This window comes from Leishmania infantum, chromosome 18 (genome assembly GCF_000002875.2).
Source record: "Leishmania infantum JPCM5 genome chromosome 18".
Lineage (NCBI taxonomy): Eukaryota > Euglenozoa > Kinetoplastea > Trypanosomatida > Trypanosomatidae > Leishmania > Leishmania infantum.
Genome location: NC_009402.2, coordinates 159,627 through 186,959, shown reverse-complemented (window position 1 = coordinate 186,959; position 27,333 = coordinate 159,627). Strand labels below are relative to the sequence as shown.

General features: G+C 59.4%; 7 protein-coding genes across 7 annotated transcripts; all 7 read left to right on the top strand.

Moving 5' to 3' along the window:
* Positions 1–38: 38 nt before the first annotated feature.
* LINJ_18_0450 (putative serine carboxypeptidase (CBP1)) lies at positions 39–1,427 on the top strand (the record flags this gene model as incomplete). The annotated part of the gene is made up of 1 exon (XM_001464824.1): positions 39–1,427. One exon carries the CDS (start codon positions 39–41, stop codon positions 1,425–1,427), a length of 1,389 nt encoding a protein of 462 aa, XP_001464861.1.
* Positions 1,428–3,638: 2,211 nt separating this feature from the next.
* Positions 3,639–4,889, top strand: LINJ_18_0440 (putative phosphatidic acid phosphatase; the record flags this gene model as incomplete). The annotated part of the gene is made up of 1 exon (XM_001464823.1): positions 3,639–4,889. The coding sequence occupies one exon, from the start codon at positions 3,639–3,641 to the stop codon at positions 4,887–4,889; it is 1,251 nt and encodes a 416-aa protein (XP_001464860.1).
* Positions 4,890–5,660: 771 nt separating this feature from the next.
* Positions 5,661–6,770, top strand: LINJ_18_0430 (hypothetical protein, unknown function; the record flags this gene model as incomplete). Its single annotated transcript, XM_001464822.1, has 1 exon — positions 5,661–6,770. The coding sequence occupies one exon, from the start codon at positions 5,661–5,663 to the stop codon at positions 6,768–6,770; it is 1,110 nt and encodes a 369-aa protein (XP_001464859.1).
* A 5,589-nt stretch (positions 6,771–12,359) lies between these two features.
* LINJ_18_0420 (conserved hypothetical protein) lies at positions 12,360–12,773 on the top strand (the record flags this gene model as incomplete). The annotated part of the gene is made up of 1 exon (XM_001464821.1): positions 12,360–12,773. The coding sequence occupies one exon, from the start codon at positions 12,360–12,362 to the stop codon at positions 12,771–12,773; it is 414 nt and encodes a 137-aa protein (XP_001464858.1).
* Positions 12,774–14,229: 1,456 nt separating this feature from the next.
* LINJ_18_0410 (conserved hypothetical protein) lies at positions 14,230–14,832 on the top strand (the record flags this gene model as incomplete). The annotated part of the gene is made up of 1 exon (XM_001464820.1): positions 14,230–14,832. The coding sequence occupies one exon, from the start codon at positions 14,230–14,232 to the stop codon at positions 14,830–14,832; it is 603 nt and encodes a 200-aa protein (XP_001464857.1).
* A 2,766-nt stretch (positions 14,833–17,598) lies between these two features.
* LPG5B (UDP-galactose transporter) lies at positions 17,599–19,290 on the top strand (the record flags this gene model as incomplete). The annotated part of the gene is made up of 1 exon (XM_001464819.1): positions 17,599–19,290. The coding sequence occupies one exon, from the start codon at positions 17,599–17,601 to the stop codon at positions 19,288–19,290; it is 1,692 nt and encodes a 563-aa protein (XP_001464856.1).
* Positions 19,291–21,903: 2,613 nt separating this feature from the next.
* Positions 21,904–27,144, top strand: LINJ_18_0390 (conserved hypothetical protein; the record flags this gene model as incomplete). Its single annotated transcript, XM_001464818.1, has 1 exon — positions 21,904–27,144. The coding sequence occupies one exon, from the start codon at positions 21,904–21,906 to the stop codon at positions 27,142–27,144; it is 5,241 nt and encodes a 1,746-aa protein (XP_001464855.1).
* Positions 27,145–27,333: the final 189 nt, after the last annotated feature.

Genomic DNA, 27,333 nt, shown 5'->3' with positions numbered 1-27,333 from the left:
TCTTCCTTTGTTGTTCTTGCTTCTCCTCACAGCATATCATGGCGTCTTCTCTCTCGACCACAGCGCTGCTAGTGGCGCTCTTCGTTACGATGGTGCCATGGGCGTGCGTGCGCACCGTGTACGCGAGCACGCCACACCACGGGTACGCGAGCTGCGACCCATCGGTGGTGCAGTCGAGCGGCTATATCAACATTCCCGGCGTCAACCAGACACTGAAGCACTACTTCTACTGGCTGTTCGGCCCGCGTAAGTGGCCAAATGATTTCCGCGAGCCGCCGGTGATTATGTGGATGACGGGCGGCCCGGGGTGCAGCTCCAGCATGGCCCTGCTCACGGAGCTCGGCCCCTGTATGATGAACGAGACGTCTGGTGAGCTCTACCACAATACTTACGGGTGGAATGACGAGGCGTACCTGCTGTTCGTGGACCAGCCGACCGGTGTGGGCTACTCGTACGGCGATAAGTCCAACTATGCGCACAATCAGAGCGAGGTTGCGGAGGACATGTACAAATTCCTGCAGCTGTTTGCGCGGCGCTTTACGTCGCCGTCGATCACGGGCGCGAACGACTTCTACATCATTGGTGAGAGCTATGGCGGGCACTATGTTCCTGCCGTGAGCCACCGTATCCTCATGGGCAACGAGCGCAGTGACGGCCTGCACATCAATCTTAAGGGCATCGCCATCGGCAACGGCCTCACGGACCCGTACACGCAGCTCCCCTTCCACGCCCAAACCGCTTACTACTGGTGCAAGGAGAAGCTGGGTGCTCCCTGCATTACCGAGAAGGCGTACGAGGAGATGCTCTCGCTGCTGCCAGCTTGCTTGGAGAAGACGAAGAAGTGCAACGAGGGGCCCGACGACTCGGACGTGTCGTGCAGCGTGGCCACCGCGCTCTGGGCCGAGTACGTGGATCATTACTATGCAACCGGCCGCAACAGCTATGATATCCGCAAGCAGTGCATCGGCGACTTGTGCTACCCGATGCAGAATACGATCGACTTTTACCATAAGCCAACCGTCCGAGCATCGCTGGGTGCCAGCGCTAAGGCGCAGTGGTCCACGTGTAACGGTGAGGTCAGCGCGCTCTTCGAGAGGGACTACATGCGCAACTTTAACTTTACCTTCCCACACATGTTGGATATGGGCATTCGTGTGTTGATCTACGCCGGTGATATGGACTTCATATGTAACTGGCTGGGCAACGAGGCGTGGGTCAAGGCACTGCAGTGGTTTGGTACGGACGGCTTCAATACTGCGCCAAATGTGGAGTTCGCTGTCAGCGGTCGTTGGGCTGGTCAGGAGCGCAGTTACGGAGGCCTCAGTTTTGTGCGCATCTACGATGCTGGTCACATGGTACCGATGGATCAGCCAGAGGTCGCGTTGTTCATGGTGCACCGCTTCCTGCACGACCGGCGTTTGGCATAAGGCGTAATCGTAGTGTGAGCGAGAGCCCTACGTGCGTTTGTGTGTGTGTGTGTACGAGGCGGCGAGCTCAGCCCAGGTGAATGAGAAGCTAGTACTTTGCGTCGCGTCGTGCTCACCAGTGGCGCCGGGCAAACGACAGGCCGAATGGGACTGCTCCGCATGCTGAGATGTGCGCGTGTGCGTGTGTGTGTGTGTGATTGCTATATCGATCAGTATTTCTTGCTTTTCTTTTTATGTGGTTTGTAAGATGCGGTGAGACACCCCTCCGCATACAAACGCTTCACCAGCAGAAGCCCACGATGAAGAAGAGGGGAGCGCCAGCGTGTCACAGACCCCCTCCCCCCCCCACACACACACACACAGACACACACACATAGACACGCACGCACACACAAGCGTAGAGGGTGAGGGCCAGCAAGGAAGGGCAAGAGAAGGCACACGCGCTGCGCCACACGCCCTCTTTCCGCGGCACCTCACTAGATTCTGCGGAAGTTTACTTGGCACTGGTGCTCTGGCGGACCTTCTCACCCACTTGTGACTTGCATGGGTCTGAGGAGCTCAGTTTGCAGCGTCGCGAGAGAGTTTGACGGATATTTTGTTCCGCCTGCATCAGAGCTCAGTAGTAGGGGTCGAGTGCACCTCAGCAAGACGCCGCAATCGCTCCTTGCAGGCTGCCTGCGTGCGGAGGAAGGAAAGAATGAGCGCAACAAGAGATGTCCTAGTTGAAACCTTGATGTCGTGCCACCCTCTTAACTCCTTTCTCGTCTACCTTCCACGCCGTCTGCGTCTTTCACATGTATACATAGATGCGAGCGCGCGTATGTACACACAAGCATACATGTATACATATATATATATATATATACGTACATATCTGATGTTTCCTCATGGGAACGAAATACAAACATAAACATCGTCACACACTATCTCACACTTCTCTGCTTTCTTGTTTGCCTTTTATGTGCATCTCTCTCTCTCTCTCGCCTTGCACCCACCGCATCCTTGGAGCTGTCGCGCATACAGCCTCCTCACCCGCGCAACGAAGTAGGGCTGTACGCGTAACGCTTCGTTTCTTCGTCCGCCCTCCCCCCTCCCCCTCCCCCTCGACTGCGTACGGGGTAGGGAGCGGTTGCACGCTGTGGTCGCCGTGAAGTCTTTGTTATCTCCACCGACAAACGACGCCGCTGCGATGTCGTAGAGACAGACAGAGGCAGAGAGGGAAAGAGACATGTGCCATGCAGCATCCACGTAGCCTGTCGTGCCGCCTACCAGAACTCTTCATCCACCTCTCTCCCTCCACATCGATCCGCCCAGCTCCGCATGTTCTAGACTTTCCCACTGTCCGCATGTATGCGTGGGTATGAGCGCTAGAGACAGATTAGTACACCGCGCGAGGATACATGACGCGGAGAAGAAGCGACACCTCACACAAGCGCAAAGAGATGCCTGACCTTGCATGCGTACGCAGTTGGTGTAGTCGAGGAAGTCGACTCAGGCAACATCGCAAGTGAAACGCGTTCATGGGGGGTGGGCGCCCTTGTGCCAGCGCTTAGAATCAAGAAGAGCACCTATGCCTCACTGCGCGCTCATCATGGCGTGCTGTGCACTTTCTGGGTGTGGCCGGTGCCGTATTGGTTTTCCTTTCTTGATACTGCTACAAGCGATGGTGGATGAACGAGTGAGGAGAGGAGACGCGGAGGACCTCAAGTTTGGTGCTCACTGCAGTTTTGCGGCTAGGACACCGCGGCGACGGCCACCACCCCCCTTACCGGCGCAGAAATGCCGCGGCCAACCACGCCGACGGCGTTGATGTGAAATGGTCGCTCTTGGCGCTCATCTACCTTCTCCTTTTCTTCCTCACTGGCTCTAAACCTTAACTCGATCCGGGAAATGTCTCACACCCGTAGCGTTCGAGTCGTTTTCTACACTCCAGACTACCAACCGCCACCGTTACACTCCTTTATAGTTCAATCATTTACGCTTTTTTTTCCCTTTAGCACGTGCACGTATACCTACCCATCCACACATAAGCAACCGCCTGTGCACGTTCTGCTGGGGCCCAGCCCCCTGCCTGGCTGCTCTCCGCTCTGCCACCCGTATATCTGCTGCCTGTTTCTTCCTCCCTGCCACTTCCGCTCTTTGAGCGACACGGTACCCCCTTTGCTACTCCTCCCCTGAGCAGAAAACGGTGCGATAACAACACGAGCGACTATGGCCTCGTGCACCGTTGTCGCGTTGTGGCGTTTTATCATCTTCTTTCGACTGCATGACTATGTCCTGTGCCTGATCTGCGGCCTCGTTGCGCTTGGCATGAGCAAGGTGCACCCTCACTGCCGGCCGTTTTCGTGGACTGATCCAAGTATCAACTTTCCGTACGCTGGTGCCGGTACGTTCCCATCATGGACGCTGCCCATCATCTCCATCTTGCCAGTCGTCGTCTACATCCTGGGTGAGGCGGCGCGCCATTTGTGGCTGGGCCGCCGGCGCGGCGCCATCATGGCCCGCGAACCGTGCAATCAGCAAAAATGGCTTACGATGCAAGGTCAGCGTGATGGTGGTGGTGGCGCAGCGCAAAATGCTGGTGAGGGGCAGAGCTGCTGCGACTCCGCGTCACCCCTGACATTCCCTTCACAGTCGGTGCAGTCTGCACTGCCTGCGGACAGACAAGGAGAAATCGAGGTTCTGGTGAACAGTGCGCCGTTGTCCGCTAATGTGGAGACGCGGGAGGCGCAGGTCGGCTCGTCGACGGTGACCGCTGCACTTTCGAATTGCCAACCGGGGTCATTGAGAACTCCTCTCGCCAACACCCACGATGAGCGCACCGGCAACCGTGAATCCACCTCAGTAGCTGACGCTTCGCCTTCTCGTGCAACAGCCAGTGCGCCCCGCAAGCAGAAGGCGCACACTTACGCTCTTGCACATCCGTGGCAGCGTTTTCTCTTCCACGCACACATTTGGTTTCTGACACAGGCTTTCTCAGTGGCCTTTGCCTTGGTGGTGAATGCGATAAAAGTCTACGCCGGTCGACTGCGGCCCGACTTCCTTTCCCGCCTCCGCAATGAGGGCTACAGTCCCCAGAGCACCGGCATCGACTTGTGCACGGTGCCCAAAGACGGGCGTGTCTCTTTTCCATCCGGGCACAGCAGCATCAGCTTTTCCGCTATCGTTCCGTTTTGCTTTTACGTGCTGCACTCGCTGCAGGCGTTCCGCCGCAGTGGCGTCTCGCTTTGGCGCATCTTCATGGGTCTTCTTCCGCTTACGCTCCCTATCGTCGTGGCGGTCTCACGAACTCGTGATAACCGTCACTACTTCGACGACATTCTCGCCGGCAGCGCGATCGGCATCGTCAGCGCCGTGATAGCTGTGAGTGCTATAATGGTCGCGGATGCCCGCACGGGACACCTGGTGCCTCGGATTTTGTACCGTCCGTGCTCCAGCGCACGTATGCACACTCGTGGGTAGCAGGGACAAGACCGATGATGCCGTATACCAAACTTTCGTGCTTATATATTTACTGTTCCTATTTTTGTACCAATTCGCATAGGCGTGCCTGCGTGAGCAATAAACCAGTGAAATAGAGCCGGCGAGCCATCGCAGTGATGCGAATCCGCCCGAGGGGGGGGGCACGGCGTTAGATGGCCGCGGGGCCAACCCAGGCGGCTTTTTCTTTCCTTTGCGGTGAAGTCGCGCCATACTCCGTCACACTTCACTACCGCGTCGCCGATGGGCTGCAGAGAGAGCGTGTGTGTGCGTGTGTGTGCGTGTGTGTGTCTGGAGAAGCGCTCTCACCCTCCGCATCGTTGCCTCTTCATGAAAGCCAAAGGGTCGAAAAGGCGTAGGGTGTGAGGCTCACGTGTCCATGCACTGCATGAAGCCCGGATGCTGCACGCATTGGTGCTTGGTCTCTCCCCCACGCGTACTTGCGCGCATCTCTATGTTTTTGTTTTCTGAGAGGCCCCCTTCGCACGCGAGCAGCTGCTGCACACACAACCGACCCTGTCTTGCGTCGCATTTCTGTCACGCGTGGGGGTTATCTGCGAACCTTATATCGGTTTCAGACTCCTCTGGCTGCTCTTCCGCACGCACGAGCGCACTTGTACGCTGCACACGCATCGAGACGCGTGCGTGCGCCACGCACTTTACCTCCTTGTCCTTCACTCCTTGCGAGCAAGCGGTGACGCTTGCCATCGCCAACTGAGTAGCGGAGCTGCATTTCTCAACCTGAAGGCGTCCATGGGCACAGCGACACCAGCCACAACCACTGAAACCATGATGATCCTCAAGCGCCCCCCGCATCATTTCTACCTGTGGCGGGTGCCCGACTACCTCGCGATCGTCATCATCGCTGTTGTGGCCGCTGTGGTAGGAACCAAGGCCCAACCCCATTGCCGCGACGTCGACTGGAGTGACCCCGCCATTGGCCACCCCTTCGCGACGAAGGAGGTGTTCCCGACGTATTCCTTGGTGATCGCCTCCTTTGTTGTGATGATCTACTTCGCTGGTGAGCTGCTCACACGCTGGAGCCGCCCTGCTGGGAAGCTGAACATGTGGCTCCATGTCAATGGCTGGGTGCTGACGCAGACGTGGAGCATTACGCTGACCTTTGCGGTGGTGAGCCTCTCAAAACTGTATGCTGGCCGCCTGCGTCCCGACTTCCTTTCCCGGCTCGCGAGCGAGGGCATTACAGAGACCAGCTGGGCGACGATGACGCACGACTCCCAGTGCCGCGCCGCGCGCGAGGGCCGCCTTTCCTTTCCCTCTGGCCACAGCAGCACGGCCTTCTCGGGGTACGTTCCACCGTGCATGTATCTCATGGGTCTCTTCCGCACTCTCAGGGGGGGCCGACTTTGGCTTGTCACGCTCTTGCTGCTTCCGTTGATCTTGCCCATCACCATCGCCATCTCCCGAACGACCGACTACCGCCACAATTTCGACGACATCCTCGCCGGTTCCATCTGTGGCTCGGCGCTCGGCGTGCTGTCTGTGGTGATCAGCTTCCGGCCATCGATGCGCGGCGAGTGGACGCTTTACGATCACCCGGACGACAACGTGGAGACTCAGGCTCTGCTGATGCGCCCGGTCACGGAAGGCGGCGAGGCGGTGAACGAGAGTGAATCGATGGCGGCAGGCTACGACTCTCCCTCCCCCCCTTTGCGTGCACACTCTTCTCTCTGTTGTGATCGGCGCGAGCTGACAGGCATTGCAGCGCCATCGCCGCGAAACAAGCATGCCTCCGGCGCTAGTGCTTTATCGGACGATGAGGCGCACTCTTGCCGCAGCTTCGCATCTGGCGTTCAGCCGTCGGAGGTGAACGTGCCACCGCTGACGAGCGCGCACAGTTAGTTCGGCGAACAGGATTTCGGGTTCAGCCGTGAGAGGCTTTCCACCGCTGCCGCCAACGAGTTGCCTCCGCTGAACAATCGCCCCAGTCCCTCGCGGCGCCGCAAATCGGCGGGAGAAAACCCCGTCGTGGTGCCCGTGTCGCCCAACGGCACGGACTATGGCGAAAGACTCGAGAGGAAGCAGTAGGCGTTGCTCCGCTCCTTCCTTCGGTGTCGGCGTGAAGGGCACAAGCGTAGTTCCTGCGGGAAAGGAATGATACACACACCCAAGCACTCGCCAACAGAAACCGCCGATCTTGCACGCACTCACGGTCGTTTTCGCGTGTTCTCTGTATCCCCCTCCCCTAAAGCTGTGCCGTGCCTTATGTTCGCCGGGCACGGAAACAATCCCCTTCCATCTCTCCCCCCTTTTCCACGTGCGCTTCGTTTAGCTTCTCCGCCTCTTTTCGCTCTCCCTCTCTCCATTGATGTTTCTCACCTCGTTACATCATTGAGATGTGTTGCTTCCTTCCGCCACCACCCTCCGCCCGCCTCCGACGACATATGTGCTGTCTGAGCGTTTTTCTTGACGCGCTCACTTCTTCGTGCTCCCAAACGCCCTGCACGTGCGTATGCCATGTCCGTGACTGCTTCTGACGACACGCTGCGCTAGTCTCCATCGAGCTCTCCAAGCGAAAACGGACGACACGAAAAGCAACAGGAGGAAGAGTCACCGTTCAGCACGACGGGACGGACGGCATGCTTTCCTGGGAATGCACTTGTGCGCGTGCGTTGCGTGTTGTGTGGCCGGGCCGGGGGAGGGGAGGCGCCCCGCCCAACCCCAGAGATCGCCTCCCCCCTCTCCCCGGCGTCACCAAAGGCTGCACTCACTACGGGCACCTCTACTTTCCCTTCTTTTTTTTTTGTATTTGCTTCGCGGCCTTGCTTTTTTTTTTTGTGGGTTTCGCTAGTTCGTTGCCTATCCGCTTGTCTCTCGATCTCCTCCGTCCACCCTTTACCCTTGTGTGTAAGCATATCGCTCTGGACCGTTTTCGCGCTGGCCTATTCCTTCTCGTGGACGAGGAGGGGTGGCGAAAGGGACCGATACCCCCCATGCTCCTGTGGCGCTGCCTTCGTCTGCGGTTAGGTGACTCTGTCTCTCTCTCACTCTGACTCCTCCCACTCTGTTGTGGTCATTATAATCATGTCTTTCCCTGATTTCTGTTCATGTGAGCCGGGCCTGTCGACGTCCTATAGACCCATGTAACTATATAGGCCTGCCTCTCGGAGCGCCGATGTTGCTTGTATACATACTGCACTCGTGCGCTCTCCTTCAGTTTCGTTTTCTCTCTCCACACTCTGCGTCGGTCTCCGCCCGTTCCTTCGTTACCGTGTCTCCTCTCGTGCGCATTAATGCACGTGAGCGTGTCTGTGTCTCTTCATCTGTGCGACGCTGGCGTTTGTGTGTTGATGCTTCGCCCGCGCTTTCCCCTTTTCTGATATAAACTGTTTTGTCTTCAGGAGAACCGCGCGGGGGACACTAACAGCAGCACACGTGTTGCACGTGCATGCGCGAAGAGGGACCTTTACGTGCGGCATTACACAGCGGAAGAACACAGCACAGAAACCCTTCCCCTAAAAAAAAACGAAAAGAAGGGCACTTACTCCCTGCGAACATTTTAGGACTTCGTCAGCTGCCTCCGTCATGATGGTCACTGACGGATCGCCACTGAAATCTTGCTTCCGTACATCTCATGTGTGTGCTGCCCATCCTACTCTCTGCCCTCTCTCGTCCGCGGTGTTTGGCAGTCAGCTGTATAGTCCGCTGTTCTCTCGGCTTGCTGCTTCCCTACTGCGAGCCCCTGGACCGTTGACGGATCTTCTGGATATGCGGGAGGGAAGAGAGCCTGGACACCGAGAATGACAACCAGGGCTTCTTGAGCCCCTCCACCCATTTGCCCACTTTCCTTAACTCCTTCTGCCTCTCGCTTTCACTGGCCCATTAGTGCCCCAACACAGCACCAGTGCTCCCTGGGCCCTTGCGCTTCTCTATCCACAACTGTCGCGCTGCTCTGCATCAAGAGGCCGTATCAACGAGGCGCATGCCGGCAGCCGCCCTTCTTTTCCTACATGTAGGTGGTCAGACGCGGTGAGGTGTGCACTGCCTCCCCCCTTTATCTGCTTTACGCTCTCGCCTCCTCTAAGGTTGGCTTCTCTCTATCTCAGTGTGTGTGTGCGCGTGCGTGTGTTTTTCATGTGTAATACCTAGATTTTCCAGCTCAGCTCATGGCGGGGATGATTGTAGTGGGTGCAGCAGGTTTGCTTGTTCCCTATGCTGCTGTGTGCCGTGGGTTGCCTGCATTGTGTGTGTGTGCGCGCGCGGTGGCGCCTCCGTGCTGTGTGCGTGTTTTCCGGATGACGAGAGGAGAAGCAGCCGTGCGGCGTGCCACCGCTGGTGCTGCTGCTGCTGTGGCTGCGTGGAGTGCTATGATGAAAAACGTTTCCTTAACGACGAGCGGACCGACACGCACCCATGCGGACAGTTCGAATGTGTACAAATGTTGAGCCTCCCGCCTCCCGCGCCCGTGTCATCGCCGCTGCACCGTGCGCCTGCATGCGTGCGCGTGTGCGGCGGGGGACACTGGACAACGACGTCTCTGTCTAACGGGGTGCGACGCTGCTCTGTCGGCGCACCTCGATTTCAGGAGATGGAGATGACGCGGCTGCGGCGGTGGTGCGCGCTGTGCTCGCTGTCACCGCACCTGTCTCCCCCGCCCTCAAGTGCGCGAGGAGAACCGTAGCCGCTGCAACTCCGCTAGGTGAGATGCCGCGGGTGATACTTCTCCAAGAGCTCTGTCGCCACCGCCGCGCATCCACGTCGCTGGGGCGTGTGCGCCTCTGTGCCTGTGTATGTGTATGCATATGCATGTGTGTGTGTGCTTGTGTTTGTGTGCCAGCTGCGCTGCCGCGCAGGATGAGAGACATTCAACGGATCCCAATCAGAGCACTGTGCACTGAAACCCCGTCCTGATGCTAATCCGCAAAACAACGGCTGACGCGGCGACGCAGCCGGCCACGGGCACGTGCTGTGATGTGCCGCGAGAGGTGGCGCAGCAGCAGCGGGGGAGGGGGAGGGGGGAGGATGCGGCGGGCACGCGCGAGAGCGGAGCTGATGCCAAACACTCGTAGTGCGCGTCTGACGCTGCGTGACTGATACAAGACGACACGGAGCCGGGAAGACATCCCGCGCCTCTTTGCTGACCACCCCGTGTGACCCCCCTCCAGCGCCTCTTGCCCGCTCAGCTGCCGCGGGCACTCCGCCTGCGTTGTGTGTGTGTGCGCGCGCGGTGGCGCCTCCGTGCTGTGTGCGTGTTTTCCGGATGACGAGAGGAGAAGCAGCCGTGCGGCGTGCCACCGCTGGTGCTGCTGCTGCTGTGGCTGCGTGGAGTGCTATGATGAAAAACGTTTCCTTAACGACGAGCGGACCGACACGCACCCATGCGGACAGTTCGAATGTGTACAAATGTTGAGCCTCCCGCCTCCCGCGCCCGTGTCATCGCCGCTGCACCGTGCGCCTGCATGCGTGCGCGTGTGCGGCGGGGGACACTGGACAACGACGTCTCTGTCTAACGGGGTGCGACGCTGCTCTGTCGGCGCACCTCGATTTCAGGAGATGGAGATGACGCGGCTGCGGCGGTGGTGCGCGCTGTGCTCGCTGTCACCGCACCTGTCTCCCCCGCCCTCAAGTGCGCGAGGAGAACCGTAGCCGCTGCAACTCCGCTAGGTGAGATGCCGCGGGTGATACTTCTCCAAGAGCTCTGTCGCCACCGCCGCGCATCCACGTCGCTGGGGCGTGTGCGCCTCTGTGCCTGTGTATGTGTATGCATATGCATGTGTGTGTGTGCTTGTGTTTGTGTGCCAGCTGCGCTGCCGCGCAGGATGAGAGACATTCAACGGATCCCAATCAGAGCACTGTGCACTGAAACCCCGTCCTGATGCTAATCCGCAAAACAACGGCTGACGCGGCGACGCAGCCGGCCACGGGCACGTGCTGTGATGTGCCGCGAGAGGTGGCGCAGCAGCAGCGGGGGAGGGGGAGGGGGGAGGATGCGGCGGGCACGCGCGAGAGCGGAGCTGATGCCAAACACTCGTAGTGCGCGTCTGACGCTGCGTGACTGATACAAGACGACACGGAGCCGGGAAGACATCCCGCGCCTCTTTGCTGACCACCCCGTGTGACCCCCCTCCAGCGCCTCTTGCCCGCTCAGCTGCCGCGGGCACTCCGCCTGCGTTGTGTGTGTGTGCGCGCGCGGTGGCGCCTCCGTGCTGTGTGCGTGTTTTCCGGATGACGAGAGGAGAAGCAGCCGTGCGGCGTGCCACCGCTGGTGCTGCTGCTGCTGTGGCTGCGTGGAGTGCTATGATGAAAAACGTTTCCTTAACGACGAGCGGACCGACACGCACCCATGCGGACAGTTCGAATGTGTACAAATGTTGAGCCTCCCGCCTCCCGCGCCCGTGTCATCGCCGCTGCACCGTGCGCCTGCATGCGTGCGCGTGTGCGTGTGTGTGTACTTGTGTGTGGCTGCCTGCCGTGAGCGGATGTGAGCGTATTTGGATGCAGCTGCCACAGGTGCAGGCTAGACAAAGAACAGGAGGTGCCGCACGGATGTGGATGTGAGAGAGGGATTGGCTGCGCTTTCACGAGACTTAGCCTTTGTGGGAGCACTCGAGTATGGGCGCCTGCTCTGCCGTTTCTGCTGTGCATGCTGTTGGCTTTACGGCGCTCACAGATTCGGTAGAGAGGCATCGGCACAGTGAGTGGGACAATCAAAGGTGGTGGCGCTGCACAGTTTCGCTTCGGCGGCCCTTGCATGCGCACTGTCGTGTTCCCGTTGAGTTGCCGTCTTACTTCCTGCAACGTTTGTGACGATTGTTTTTTGATCGACTCTGCTCAAGAAAGCCTCTGAGGAAGGGGTGTGGACATCTCCGCGCGTGGCGCCTCAAAGGCCTGTGCACCCGCACACTGTTTATGTGGGAAAGCCGATGCACCACCCCCGCTCTTTCCCTACCAGTGCCGAACCACTCTTGGTGTCGATAGGGCCAAGTACCTACAACACAGTGGGGCGGCGGCCAATGCGATGTATCGCTGCTGGTGTCGGCGGTGAGGTCGTGGAGGGCGTTGCGTCGCGGCAACCCCTGTAACAGAGAACACGCTAGCGCCCACCATGTGGTAGGTGAACTGCCAGCGCCACTCGAGCGTACTGCCGCCTTCTCCGCGTTTTGATTTGTTTCATGCATGCTTCGCGTTTTCTCTCCAACGTGCATTCGCGCGAGCGGGGACTCCTCGTGCACAACCACATGGACATTGACAGCTCACTTTAGCCTCTCGCTCTGTTTCTCTTTTCAGGGGGTTTGCTTGTGCGAGAAATCGCCGCCATCGAAGACCGATCTGTGCGGCGCAGAGCACGCAGCAGCTGTCAGTGGTGGCTTTCTCTTTTTTGTTTCTTCGGCAGAGCACTAATTCTGCACTGTGCCCTTCCTCCCTACCGCACGGGTAGGCGAGAATATTCTCCGAAAAGGGGTGTGAGAGCGAGCGGCGAAGGGGACGTCGATGCAGATGCAGCGCTCGATGTATGCCCGTATGTGCCATACGGCCTCCGTGAACATCTCGGCGTCGTTGTCGTCCCCTCCCTGCGCTTCAGCGTCGGCACTCTTCGTGACAGCGCGCCATTTTGTCCAGGGTGGGCCGCCGGTGCCCAAGAAAGATATCGACAAGAAGCGCAAGCGCTACCTGATCAGCCCGCACACAGAGGAGATGGAGGCCAAGTACCAAAGTCGCCAACGCGAGTTGCACGAGTACTTTGCGACGCATGAGCCAAACTGCCCGGAGCCGCTGCCAGAAAACAGCTTCGTCAAGGGACAGTTTGGTATGCGGAGGCGTTACTACGTTGACCACCGTGGAAAGATTGACCCGCACGCGCTTGGAAACGCCGTGGACGAGGGCACGAATGCCATGCGCAAGTGAGCCACGTGCCAGCTGTTTTGCTGCTGGTTCTCTTGACCTTCTTTGTCCTGCTTTTATGCATACCTGTGCGTGCGTGTATCCTTTTCAGTTTTGGTTTTCCCCGTGTATTTGGCGGCGTCTCTCTGTCTCTGCTGTTGAGGTGCTAGCCGCTTTATTCTCGTAGGCGTGGCGTTTCTCTTGCAGATGCACAACTTCGGAACGCACTTCCGCTCGTGCGAAAAGGAGAGGCTGAAGCTCTCACCCTTTCCTTCTTCCATGGGATAAACAGTGCCTCGCTTGCACAGCAGCAGCAACGCGCGCTCTAAGCAATCGTTCGAGGCAGAGGTGCAAGGAGTTGTCGATGTGACTATGCGTCGCTTTTCTCGCCCCACGTCTTCTCTTTCCGGATTCCACCTCAATGGAGGGACTATCCCGGTGCTTGCGTCGCAATGACCTATGCTGAGGCGAGCCGGTGGCCAGGCTCTGCCCTTCTACCTCCCTTCTTCGGCACGCAGCTTCAAACACGTGCTTAGCAGGCTTGCGTGCGCTTCGGACTCACCATCACCGTCTCCGCATCCTTTTCGTTCGCCCTTTCCACCTCTCTCTGTACTGACTCCGTTGGCCGTGTGCGTGTTTCCTTGCGCACATACGCTGCGTCACTCACAACGAACACAACCAGTGCAGCCGTACTGCACTATCTTTTTCTCTGCTTGAGCGGGCATTTCTGCTCACCAAAGGACACGGAAAGAGGTGGGTGGCGAGGGAGACGGGACAGTTGGCGTCCATACAACGCGGTTGGCCTTCTCGTTTCCACCACGTGTTGCGAGAGCGTGTGCGCTTTAGGTAGCTCCGCCGGCTGCGTCTACATCTCCTCTGACGGTCTCCCTCTCTTACCCCATTCTCTCTCTCTTTTTGTAGTAGCAGTAGCTTCACTTAGACTTTCCACTCTCTCCTTAGTCGTAGTTGTAGTTATAGTTGTGCCACTCCGCTGTACTCCTGCGCCTCCACGCGACATCCTCGCGCCTCCCTTGTTCTGCCGTTTTCTCCGTCGTTTCTGTTGTGCACCCGGTTTCAGGCGCAGTCGTCGCTGTGCAGAGAGGTCACCCACACCTATACACACACTTGGGTGGATGCACGTACGTGCATACTAGGCCTTCTCTGACTTATTTCTTGCTTCACTGCTCTTCTCGTTTTTGCGCGCGTCTGCTGTTCGCTCCTTGCTGCAGAACGGAGCGAAGCCCAAGTTGTAGGCGGCACTTCTCTTTGTTCTGTTCTACTTTTTCGTCGTCATTGCATCTCCTGCCAGGGCGTGCGTGTGCGTGCGTGTGCGTGTGTGGCGGAGTTGGGGACTTTTTATTGTGCACATCCCTTTCTCTTCCTCTGCATTGGTCCGCTCTCTCTCACTCTCGCTCTGCACCGCCACCCTTTGATAAGCCGTGGCGCCGATACCGTCCAGCATTCGTTGAAACAAGCGAAAATGCTACGTCGCTGCCTTCTCCTGCGTAGCGGCCATGGCGACCTGTTCCCCACGAGCAAGGCGGCTGCTCACCTCACCCCCGCTTGGGTCGTGAACCGCGAGGTCCCGCACGCCCCTGGCAAGGGGCGTTGCTACGCTGACTTTACAACGCCTGAGCACCATAGCAAGTTTCAGATGATCGTCCCCGAAACACATGAGGTGAAGGTGATCTCCACCCATAACCCATCCTCTGCGGAAGTGCACCACTGCACGACGAAGCGGCCCTCCGCCGCCTCTGTGGCGGCCACCGTCGCCGGGGTGAAGAGCGCCCTCGATACGCATCACCCCAAGACGAACGACACTCCAATGGCGCGGGCGAACATCGCGGCGAAGCTTGCCGCTGAGCAGCGCGCCAAGACGCGTGACTTCATGGCGCACAAGCGCGGTCTGATGAAGCGTAACCACAGGTACATCCCGACAGTGGACTATCCTTCTTCGCAGTTTTACATCGAGGACCGGGCAAACAAGCTGCGCAAGATCGAGAACGGCAACCCGAACGGGTACGTGCAGGAGCACATGCCGTGGGAGACACCGTCACCCTCGCCGGCGCCTCCACAGAAGTAAAGACAAGCGGATAGCCGACGCCGCAGAGCTCGGGCTGATGGTGGTGGTGGTGAGGGCCGGGATGTGAGAAACCGCAGGAGGAAGCGCAGCAGCAGAAACGAAGGAAAAGAGTAGGCTCTTCTCCACATTCTCTCTTGCTTGGCTGACGTGTGTCTGTCGGTTTCAGATGAGGAGGAGTGAGGGTGCTGTGGCGACTCTCCGTGTGTGTGTGTGCGGTGCTCGTGCTTCGCTGGCGTGTCCTCTTGCTCGCTCTGATCTTTCTTGTTTTTTTTTTCTCGTGTTCAGCCACGCCAGCGCGGACGCGCAAACCGTCTGGTGCATGAAGGTGGCGGACTGCCGATCAAGTAGGTGCGCGTTACCGCGAAACAACAGTCGTGTCCGCGGGACCGAGCAGACGCTCAGAGCTTTCGCCAGCGCAAGCCTCACAGAGATACAGATGAGGGGGAGAGTGCTCACGAGCGATGCTCGAGCGAGACCTCATAGACGGCACTGACAAGGATCACGCGGACCACAGCTGTGGTGCTGCCTCGTTAATGTATCCCTCTTTGTTTGTCTACGGCTGCTTCTCACCACACGCGAGGGGTGGGGCCTATGGCGTGCCAGAGTGGTGTCGAGTTGAGTTGACCTCACCGTTGTATGGCAGCAGATGGACACTCCGGGGGGGGAGGGCGAAGATGCTTTCCTCTGTGCGTCCCCCGCACGGCCCTCCCTTGCGGAGAAGTTGAGCTGTTGGCTCCGCGCTGAATGATCTTCTCCCTCTCCTCTTTCCTCTTCTCTGCTTGTATCTTCATTTGTGTCTTTCTCACTTGACCGTCTTCCACCTTCGACCTTCGACTTTGTGGGAGGTCCTTCGAATGCCGGGGTACAAGATCAAGCACTGGGAGCGCGGCGCTTCAACGAAGTGTCGTTATTGAGGTGGGATACTGACCATTAATACAGCTGGCATCTGTCTGAAGTAACCCTTTTCCCCCCAACACACACACACACACACACACACAGATACCCACGCACACACTTGCCGACAGAAAGACTTTCTCTCCGTCGTTCTCACAGTGTCGATATCTCGATCTGCCTCTCTCGGAGCATCACGTCTTTGCATTGGCGCTACAGAAGACCACGGGAAGATAGTAACGAATTTCGTGGTCTGTGTGTGTCTTCGCGGTTTTCGCATCCGCGGAGCCGTTCTAGTTTGCCGGGGGTCTGTGCTCGTATTGTTTTCATCTCTGGGTAGGGAGGGGGGAGGGGGTAAGGGGCACTTATTATTGTTATTATTGTTTTTTTATTGTCGCTGGGATCTCAGGAGGCGTTTGCTCTACTTAATCCTACTACTCCCACACCACCACCACCACTGACTCTATTCATTGGGTGTAGCTTTTTTTTTTGCCTCACCTTTCATATAAATATATATATATATATACAACTATATATATTTATAAAGTTGTTCGACACACTTGCGCAGCTCTTGGCTGGTGTGTCTCCTCGCTTTCTTCACGTTCTGCGCGGCCCATCCGTGATGCGTTACGTTTCCGGACTCGTGTTTTCCATTCTCGTGTCTCCTCCACCTTCTCATTCGATTGCGATTTTTCGTTTACCGTAGGGCTCTTTTCCTTCTTGTGTGTGTGCCTCCCCCCTCCTGTCGCCTTCTCATCTTCTTGTGGCTCTTGCGGACTTCGCTTTTCTTGACGTTAACGAGTTTCTGCTCGACTTGAGCGTGCCTGTCTGTCTGTCTCTCCCTCTGTGCATCGCTCATGCGTGTTCATGTGCGTGCGCTACTCTTTCTTCGTCCTCGCTATGCTTTCTGACCCGATTTGCACTCTTGGTTTTCTTCTCTCTCTGTTGACGTTGTCTTCGTGTGTAACAAAAGCGCGGGGAAAGGGTGACAGGGAGTCGAAACAGCAGCAGCAGCAGCAGCAGCGGCAGAGGCAGCGGCAGCAGCAGGCTCCACGTATTTCGCGTCGTGCGTTTGTTTGTGTGCCTGTGGGTGGCTTGATTAGCGGTCAGGCAGCACTGCCTGCTCCGCCTTCCTCTCTTCCTATCCTTTCGGCTCCTCCCCCTTCCTCTCCAGTGTCGATTTGTTTATGCATTGCTGCGTGCCGGCATCATCTGCTCTCTCTCTCACTCTCTGCTGTCGTTGGCTTCTGTCGTACACCTCCATTTTTATTTTTGTTTGGTTCTATCTCGTCTCCCTCTCTTACGTGTATCGCTTGCTACGTGACGCTGACTCTTTTCGTGTTTCTCTTTGCCTCGTTGTGCCCACTCCCTCCCTCCCCTTCCTCACCCCCTCACCCCCTTCGTCACGCTCTCTCCCATCTGATTATTATTATTACTCGTCTCAGCTGTGCGTGAGCAGGTGCCTGTTTCGCTCTCTCTATATCTGTGTGTGTCTGCGTGCTGTATCGAGGTGCGCATCCGAGCCGCCCTTATACACCGTTTCGTCGAAGTCGACGAGGAGGGGCGCCTCCCCCTTTTCTTTGTTTTCCAGCGTGTGTCTGCCTCTTCTTCACACAAGGTCCTCCCTCTGCCACCCACGTTGTTGTTGGTAACACGATCACGCTTCGGCTCACACAGCCGTCGAGCTAGGTTAGCGGTGACGACGACACGGCAAGTTACCATCTCTCATCGCAACACTATCTCCGAAGCTCTCTGTGTGACCCTAGCAACGGATTCACCGAAAAGACAGGCCGTGCACCGGTCGCACACGTGACACGCTCCTTTTCACCCCATCGCATAGCAGAGAGAGAGAGCTTCATTGGCTAGCGGCGAAGAATGGCGCTCATCGTCCATATGTTCTCGATGGCGATGGTCAGCCTCATCGTGCTCGTGGTGCAAAACAGCCTGCTCGTTGTTATGACCCGCTTATCACGCAAGAGGGTTGATGCGGCGCACAACTACCACACCTCCACCTTAGTCATGAACCAGGAGATTGCCAAGATGATCATGTGTCTCGTTCTCTACGGGCTGGATGACGTGTATAGGCAGTACCGGCACGATGCCGCCTCGAGCAACCGCGCCACCAACGCCGTGCATAAGATGGTAGGGCTAGAGATCGATGTGCTGCTACTCAGGGACGACAGCGCCAACGACGTGGAGCGCAATGCGTGCCAGACAGGGGGTAAGGAGGTCCCGCCGCTTGCGGATGAAGAGCCATTGGAGGTGCACATCCCTTACTCCTCAGCATCGCCTCCGCAAACTATGGCGGTCGGCCACGCCTCTGGGGAAGGCGGCCGCCACGTGGCGGACGAGCTCGGCTCGGACCACGACGCACCGGGTGTACCACAGGTGACGAGCACATACTGCAGTAGCAAAACTCTCGGCATCACAGCGCTGTTTGCCAGGCAGCTGCGACAATCACCTTGTTTGACGACCTCGACTCGACCGAGCAGCGCGCCGGCTAACGCGAACACGCGAGCTGCTGGGCATGGTGAATGGAGCTGCAGCGTCGATGTCCCCGAGACGATGCGCAAGTACGGTTTCGTCTTTACGTACAGACGGATGAAGGCCCTCTTCTCCCTCTACTGCTCCATGCTGTCCGCTTCCGTATACAAGCGCGACACGCTGAAGCTGTTTGTGCCAGCCTTCCTGTTTAATATCCAGAACTTCCTGATCTTCATAGGGCTGTCGAACCTCGACGCCGTCACCTTCCAAGTCTGGTCGCAGACAAAACTGCTCTCCACTGCCGTCTTCTCCGTCTGGCTGTTGGGCCGCAAACTTTCACCGATGCAGTGGCTGTCGCTTGTCGCGCTCACTGCTGGAGTGCTTGGCGCGCAGCTCGGGGCACCGAGGGCTGGCACAGAAATGCTCCCTACAGCTGCCCCACACTTGCTGCACGGCACGACTACGGTCCCTGGCCTCGACAGGGCTGGTGAGCTGCGCGCTGGCGACGACCACGACGAGCCTCAGGGGAACGCGCTGATCGGGATTGCAGCGTGTGTGCTGTCTGGCCTGTCGTCCAGCTACGCCAGCGTGTACTTTGAGAAAGTTGTCAAGACGACGAGCCCTACCTTGTCGATTCGCAACATCCAGCTCTCGCTCTTCGGCATCCCGATCGCGTTTGTTTCCATGTTGATCCTCGACGTCTTCCCGAACTGGTACGCAAGTGTGCAGTGCGGACAGCGCGTGCACTGGAACATCTTCTCCGCACCGGCCGCGGGTACGAGGGTGCTCGGCGCAACGCAGGCATTCTGCCCCGCGCGACCGTTTTTCTTTTGGCAGCGCTACGATCATATTCTAACGTGGGCTCTGGTTTTCATTCACGCGTTCGGCGGTCTGCTGGTCGCCATGGTGGTGAAGTACGCTGACAACATTTTGAAGGGGTTTGCCACCGGCGTCGCCGTGATCGTTAGCGGGATGATGTCTTCTGCCATTGACGGGTACGAGCCCAGCTTGGCCTTTGTGCTCGGCGCAGTGCTCGTGATTGGCTCGAGTATCGCCTTTCACAAGTTCGAGCCGAAGCGATAAGGTGCTGGGGCCGGATGTGAAGGGCAGGCAGAGGAAGGGCGAGAGACAGAGGAAACGGAGGGGCGAGGACGGATCACACGCTTGCGTTTTGTTTTAAGCATACGTGTATGGTATGCATGTGGGGATATATATATGTGTGTTTGTTCTCAGCCATCTTCTTTGCTCTTGTCTCACACTCACTTTCATCCGAAACCACGCGCGTGTCCTCCTCAGCCTTTCTCCTCCCCTATTCACATTTGCCTCTGTTAGTGATCGATCATCTGTGCGTACGTTGGGTGCACCCTCGGCACTCCACCGGTGCGCGCGCGTGCGGATGGTGGGTGCTTTTGGCGGCTCTCCTCTTTTGCGTTCGCGGTAGGCGAGGTCAAGGGGTGGGTGGGGGGCAATGCACCGCATACTTGGACCTCTTCCGACGGAGACTGTCCTAAAGGAGCGATGGTGGTCGTGCTGGTGGCTCTGGTAGACGGGCTGCATAAAGAAAAGAAGAAACGAGAACCCCCCTCCCCACATAACCGCACACGAAGATAACGGGGAGGATGTAGGCGAGGGATACTGTCGCGGTGCTTCGACCTGCCTCTGTTTAGGGAAGCCTCTCCATTGCTCTCCTCCGCACTTGCCGTTCCTTTTTCTGTGTTGGGCTTTTGTTTTCTGTTTCGACGTCTCCTCGTCGCTCCTTCTCGCACCCTAGGCCCTCATCCGCTTGCGTTGGGGTGAATAAATTTCCTTTTCACTGCAGCTGCCCCCCTTCTCACGCTCACGGAAACACTCCTCTTTCTGCATTGCGGCGCCCCGTTCTCTACTTCGTCGTCTTTCCTCTCGGCCACTATGTTTTTTTTTTGTCTTTGTCTCTTGCTCGTTTCTGTGCTCTCATGATGCCGGTTATCTCACAGTGATGTCAGTGACTAGTGCCCTACGCTCTGTGTGGGGAAGCCAAGAACCTGCAGCAACGCCCTTGCGTACGGCTACGGGATCTTGGTATCAGCGGACAGGTCTGAGCTGGCGCTGTGCTGGAGAGCCTTGTGCTCGTGATAGCGCTTGGACTAGCTCACTACGAATCGTGTCGGCGGTTCGACAGTTATACGCCGCCACTCGATGTTGTCGTGACTGTGCTGCGCTGCGGTGTTGTTGAACGTAATCCTAGACCCATCCTGCGCTGTATGCCGTGGGGTTATCGTGGGCTGAACGACGCCGGACGGTGCTCGTAGTCCCGGCTCCTTGGCGTGGCTTGAGTGCAACAGAGGTCGTGTGAACCCTTAGTTGTGTGCATGCGTACACATGCCGACGTGCTTGTCGTAGAATGGCACGCTTTTCTTCAACCATACCCATTTGTTGCCGTGCAGCGTATCCTCAACCCCACTAGACACCCCTCTGCCCCGTCACAGGCCTCCACCACCGCGTGTGGGGCGAAGCAGCGCTTCACACGCGCGCTACAAAAATGCCAGCACAGTCATTTCAGAACGGCCTGCGCCTCAAACTCCGCCCACCACCCCGCGCTGCGCAGGTCGCCTCACAGCCGCTTCCCTCACCAGTGGGCCGTGTGAGGGCCCGGGGCGAGACAGTCGTTCAAGTGCCGTGGGCGCCCTGCCCATCACGTGGATGGGCACAGACCTGTTCACAGTCGCAGGTCGCCCCGACGCCACGCCGTCCAGGGCACGGCCGCCCACATCTGCAGGGATGCATCGCACTCGCCTCCCCCCTACGTCGTAGGCACCTGACCCGGTCACCACCTCAAGTGATTCGGCATTTGGCAGGGATATAGGAGGGCTGCTTTGGCCTCCTCCACCCACACAGAGGGTGCGGGGCCGCTGGGCCCTGAGATGCCACGCGCGGAGGTGTGTGTCCCTCCTCTGTCATGAGGTCTTTCGCGAACGCCGAGTACACTCAAAGCCGTCAAAGCCGCTTCTCACCACTTCGCTTTTTTTTTTTCGCACACCATCTTCGCCCCCGCCTCCTTCTTCTCTCTCTGTCTGTTGCTTGTGTGGCCGTGCATCACAAACCTGTGCTTCAACTTGCCGTCGTCTTATTTCCTTTCTCTGAAAAACAAATGCGGTGTGTCTCCTCTTCGCGCATCGCGCGTGCACTTAGGGAAGTGGTGCGCGTTCGTGGTCGAGTGGTCTATCGCGCCCCTCTACTGACATCACTGCAAGCAGGCACGCGCCGACTCATCGATCCATTCCTTTCGGCATTCGCTCCTGTTGTTCTGTCCTCTTCGTTTCTCCGTCACTCCGCCACCCTCTGTACGCGCGTGCAGGCCTGAGAGAGGGCAGGCGACACACACACACACACACACACCTACACACATACATAGGAAGCAGTCTAGAGGTCGTTTCTTCGTCTTTTTTTTTCACCACTTGTTAGATCACTCTTATTATCTTCTGTTCCGCACATCTTTTTCTGCACGCGAGGTTTACCAGTCGCCGTTGTGCACGCCCCGCAGCGTAAACTTCCGGCACCTCGCCATTCTTTATTTCACCACATCCCAGCCTCTTCGCCTGCACGCGCGAAGAGGCGCGCTTGTGCGCACTTCCGTCTGACTGTTCCGCTGGCAGGCCAAGCCTGCTGCACCGTCCGACGGAAACGAGTAGAAGTACGGCACTCAGCGGATCGCCGCCGATGTCTAGTGTCCACAGTGCTCAGAGCCCACTCACGACGAGCACCGTTGCTGCCACCGGTGAAGCTTTTGCGACCGAGACTCCTTTCTCCAACTCGATCGAGGCAATTCGTGCGCGACTACAGGATGCGGTGCGCAATATCGACTATATCGTGGGGGCCGCACAGCGTCCCTCCAGCCCCACCGCATCAAGAAGTGCTGCTGCGGGTATGGATGTCTCGTCCCCACGAGTTGACCGCTGGGAGGTCAAGAGTCCGGGTGATGAGCGACGACTGCATGGCGGCCCGACGAGTTGCGCTGCGGCGCTGGCGCTGTTGAGAGCCAGGCAAGCGTCCGCTGCACCTAGGAGCTCTGAAGCAGGCACCTTGCCGGCATGCCAACCACCACCAACGCCACATTCAGATCAGATGAGCGAGGACTCGCCTACCCCAGGCCCTTCTGTTGCCACACCATTTACGGCCTCTTACTTCCACGAGAGCGCCTCCACTGCTAGCGCCACGACCGAGGCCGGGACGGTGCTCTCGGCCACCTATGCCGCAGCCCTGGACTTTTGGCGGGTCCATGGCCGGCGCACCTACCGGCCTGCGCCGATGGCGCAAGCAGGTCTCACCGCAGCCTTCTTGGCTGATGCAGCTCTTGCGTCGGCCGCCGCCTCGACACTCTCTCAAGCACCGGTAGCAGGTGCTCACAATGCCCACACTGCGGCATCTATCACCTTCGCGCCGCCGCCGCCACACTCGAAAGGGCAAGGCTCCGCTGCAAGTACCAAATTCGCGGAGAGGGCGCACACCGACACGGACATCCTCGCTGACACTGCCGGCGGGCCTGCACGGTTGTCTAACACGTTATCGACGGCTGCAGCGACAGCGACGGCGACGGCGACGGCGCAAACGGGCCACAAGGCAATTTTTGCTCCGCTATCTTGGCCGCCTCGAGTTGCGCTGCCGGCGTCTCTTGCTGCCACGACGCCGTCCACGACGAGATCAAGGTCGCTGACGCCTGATTGCAGTCGCACCCGTCACACGCAGCCCCCGCAGGCCCTAGCGGATGACTCGTGCTTTTCCACGCCCGCACCAGCCCCCCTGCCGTCGCCGTCGTCGGTGACCACCTTGTCTGCGCGGCTGGCGGCACTTCGCGCTGCCGACACGGCTCAGCGCAGTTCTGTGCTCACGCAGCAGAGGCAGCGACAGGAATGGCCTCGTGATGAGAAGAGACACGTTTCCTCGGGGACTTCAGCGCTGGTGACTCCCGCTACCGCTCTGCTCGCGGACTACGCTGTTCGCGCGCACCGAGACAACGAGGCAAGCACCAGCGAGCACTTCGGCGCGAATAACGCCCCCGTACATCACCGGCAAAGCCGGGCAGAATCGCAGCATCTGCCGCAGAGCAGTGCCGCCGTGGGCCAGATCTCCACCAATGCTACTTCGGATCACAACTGGCTGGTGCGCAGCCCCCCGTCGAAACCTGCGACATCGCCAACCGCAACGACGCGGCAGGCACAGCGGGCCAAACGACGAGACCAGACCTCTTTCATCGTCTCGCTCGCCCAAGACATGCAGGCGGCCCGGGAAGAGGCGTGGCGCGATGCTCTGGACAGCGTGAAGCTGGAGCCTCCGGTCCGGCCGCCACCTCTGCCTCCTCTCGATACTTCCGGGCTTTCGAGGGACACTCCACCTTCCCGGCTACCTGAGCACCGCGGCGGCGGCATCGGCGACAAGCCGCTCTTCGCTCTCGCAGCCACCGCCGACACAAGATGGGGCGCCGCTGCCGCAACTGCGTCTTCACGCGCTTTGACGTCGTCAACCGCACCACTCGACGCACTTCAGGCACGACTCTTGCCGTCGGCGATTGCGATGGCCACTGCCGGCAGGGGGGTGGCGGAGAACGAGTCGCTGCCGATGCACGAGGAGCTGGCGATGCGTGAGCGACTGGCTTCGCGACGGCAGCGGCAGAGCGAACACGCACTCGTCGTGCACGGCAGGGCGGCAGAGCACCAAAGGCAGCGCTACGAGCGCCTCAGCGACGCCCGCGATCGCGACGTGGCCGAACACCTCCGCGGGGAGATGGCTCGGCAGACGGCGGTGCAGGCTGCTGCGCAGGCCCGTGTTGCACAGGTGCGTGCCGCGTTGCCAGACCACCCGGAAGCGGTGACTAGTGACGAGCTCGTCGCTATTCGCCTGCACGCACAGCAGCTGGAGCGGCTGCGAGAGCAGACGCAGTGGGTGATGGGGCGGTCGCCTTCGCTCCACATGGGAGCAGCCCCCGCGCCTGCAGCCGATGCGGTGTCCACGACGGACTCTTCCTCTTTGCTGATTCCAGTGGCTGCAAGTGGCAAGGCCTGCGGTATTGCAGCAGCTCAGCGTGGGCACATAAAGGAGGGAGCCTCAACGACAGCGCAGCAGACGTGCACCACCACTGGCAAAGAGAAACATCCACATAGCCCATCTGAGAAGGTCGTGGCTACCGCAGCCGCAACGCGCACTCGCTACAGTGATGTAACTATCAACCCAAGCGTTGTGGCTGGCGATGGTGTCCGCAGTGTTGGTGCGCCATCTGCGTCGGCGCAGATCACCGCTTCCGCTGAGCGGGAGGCAACACCAGAGCAGACCATGGCGGCACATCGAGCCTGCCCGTCCTCCTCCTCCCAGGATCTCGTGCAGAGACACGCAGCAGAGTCGCGCCAGCACCGCTCGGCCACGCCTGCTCACGCCAACGGGCGAGTAGCAGGAGAGACCGTGCACGAAACCGAGAAATCTGCTGGTGGCTCCCTGGACGAGGACTTGCTGACTTCGACGCAACTACCACCTCCTTTGTCCGACGTTCAAGTCAAAGCCGAGAGACGGGCGAGGACGCCAGCGCCGTCTACTGTCAAGTTGCAGAGATCTGCGTCGTCAACTTCGGCCTCTCGCGCCGATGGCGTTGGCATGGGGAAGCCGACTTGGGTGGCGCCGATGCAGTCTTCCGTCTCCACGTCCTCCAAAGCCGCATCTTCACCGATACAGCGTCAGAACGCACTGACGGTGTCCGCAAATGACGACGCCGATCGCGACTTGATCTCGTCACCTCCATCGGGTCGATACAGCGAACGCGGCGGCAAAGCCGCCGGGTCGACAGCACCGGATCGGATCGCCTCAATTCAGTCTACCCGTCTCCACGTCTCCGCGAGTCGCGGCACGGCCTGGCAAGATGATTCGACGGCGTCTGACGCGACATCCTCGTCTTCTTCCCGGCTGCCGGCGTCTGCGTCGCCGTTCCGGGCGTTACACAGTGCCCCCGGTGCTGGAGGCAGTGCGAGGCCACCGGTTTCACGGACGCGAAGTCCCCTGTACGACGGCCGCGTAGACCCCTCTCGCTCTGCCTCTCTGCACCGACGCGGCACACCCGCTGCAGATGGCGCGCGCCGCAGTGGTGCTGGTAGAACAGGCAGCAGCGCGCTGACCTCCTCTCGCGCAACGACGAGTCCGACTTTGCGGAACAAAACGACAGATCCGTTGCAGGCACACCGACGCGCCGTGCAGCACGAAGTGGACAAGCGCACCGCCTTGCGTGCTCAGGCCACGCTCTCGGAGCATGGCATTGCTGTAAATGTCCAGCTGGCGGGACACCGCGTGCCGTCGCTGGTGAAGCTGTCGAAGGACGGGAAAGAGCTACTGTTCTACCTCGATCGCATTGAGCAGGTGCCACTCCCGACACCGCGCGCCTCTCCGCTCACGTCGTTGCCAGCCTCCTCGGCCGAGTTCGCATCTCGCTCCCCGTCGCCAGCGACAGTCTTGTCGCGCGTACCTGGGACCGGCAATGCGCCAGCCACGATGAGCCGAGGATCACAGCTGTCTGCCTCCTCGTCTCCAGCGGCAGCACAGCCACCACGGTTCCACCTACCGCGGTTCCCTGGCGTTGCGGCTCCTGTTGCACCATCTATGCAGCCGCACAGCGGTCTGGTGAAGATGCTACCCACTGACACGTTCGTCAAGGGGAAGGCGATCGCGGGGCGAGGCGGCGGCGTCGCTGGGGCTTCGCCGCGGGGCATTGCGCCGTCGCTCTCTTCACCGCAACAGCAGCGGCTAGTTGCCGCCGCACCGCCACCGCGCGGCGGTACGGTACCTTCCCCGTCGCCACTCCCGCCGCACATGGCGGCGTCAACGCTGCTGAGACGGGGCGTGCCCCCTTGCGCTGCCGCCTCGACTCGGCCGATACGTGTGCGGGAGCTGCATCACTTTCCGTGCGCGTACTCTCGGGTGTACGTTCCATTCGGCGTCATGGGCTATGAGAGCGACCTCGGTCTTGGCGGCCCGAAGACTTGGGAGGATGTCGACGGCGTCCTCTGCGGACCCGCCAGCTTCGAGGTCCTTCGGCGCTACCGATGCCCGCTGTTTGCCGAGGTACGGGGGCCGTTATGTGCTCCATATCGAGTCTACGTTATCATTCCCCAGTTCAAGCGGATCGACCTGCCGCAGGATGCAGTGCTGCTCGTGCTTGACTTCCAGCAGCGCGTCGACTGGGTGCTCTTCCTGCTGGCGATGCAGCACGATGTGGCGGACAGAGGTGATTGCGGCAGCGGCGTCGATAGCGGCGTTCTCGCAGACTCTTCGAGTCTCAGCGCCGGCGCTGTGCAATCGCGGGTTCTGTCGTACGGCCGCGCTCTGTGGATGCTGGCGGTGCAGCGCCTCCAGCGGGCACGTGCGCTGCGCGGAATGAACCCCTTCGACCTTGACAAGATGTGGCCCGCCCGCCATCCCGACCAGCGCGGAAGCCGAGGGGCTGAGAGAAGAAGCGGGCGTGGCGCGCCCTCTGTGACGCCATCTCCCCTCGCAAAGGGTAGGGTTTATCCGCTGGCGGGAGGCGCTGCTGCCACCCGTCGATCCGACACGCGGCCACCGACCCGCAGCGGCCGCAACCACGGTGCTGGGTCCAAGGCACGCGCCTCATCAGCCGAGTGCACCTCTGTGCCCCCTCGCGGGAGAAACGACTCACCGGCCCGCCGCAGAGACCCGGGACTGGACTTGGGGTGGGAGGTCTCGGCGGCGGCGGAGGGAGTCACCAGAGGGAGCCACCGGGGCAGTGACTCTCGCTTTTGGAACCCCAGGCAGCATACGTCCCCCGCGCGACCGCAGGCGTTCTCTACATCACGAGCGGGGGCAGAAGCGGTACCAGTGACCTCGCAAGAGGCGTCGAAGCCGCGATTTGAGCTCCTGAAGCGTGTGTCGCGCAGTCTAGGCGTCAGGAGGCCTGGCAAGGGCAGCTGACACGCAATGCGCCAGTCACATGCAAGACGAAGTCTGCGTGACTGAAGAAGTCACCGGTAACTGAGCGCATGGGCCTGCACGTGCTTCTCGAAGCTCATCTCTTCTCCCACACGCACAGACGGGGTACAGGGCCTCCAGAGGGCTCTGAGCTGCAGATGGTCAGCTTCCTCTTCGGGCCCGTCCGATATG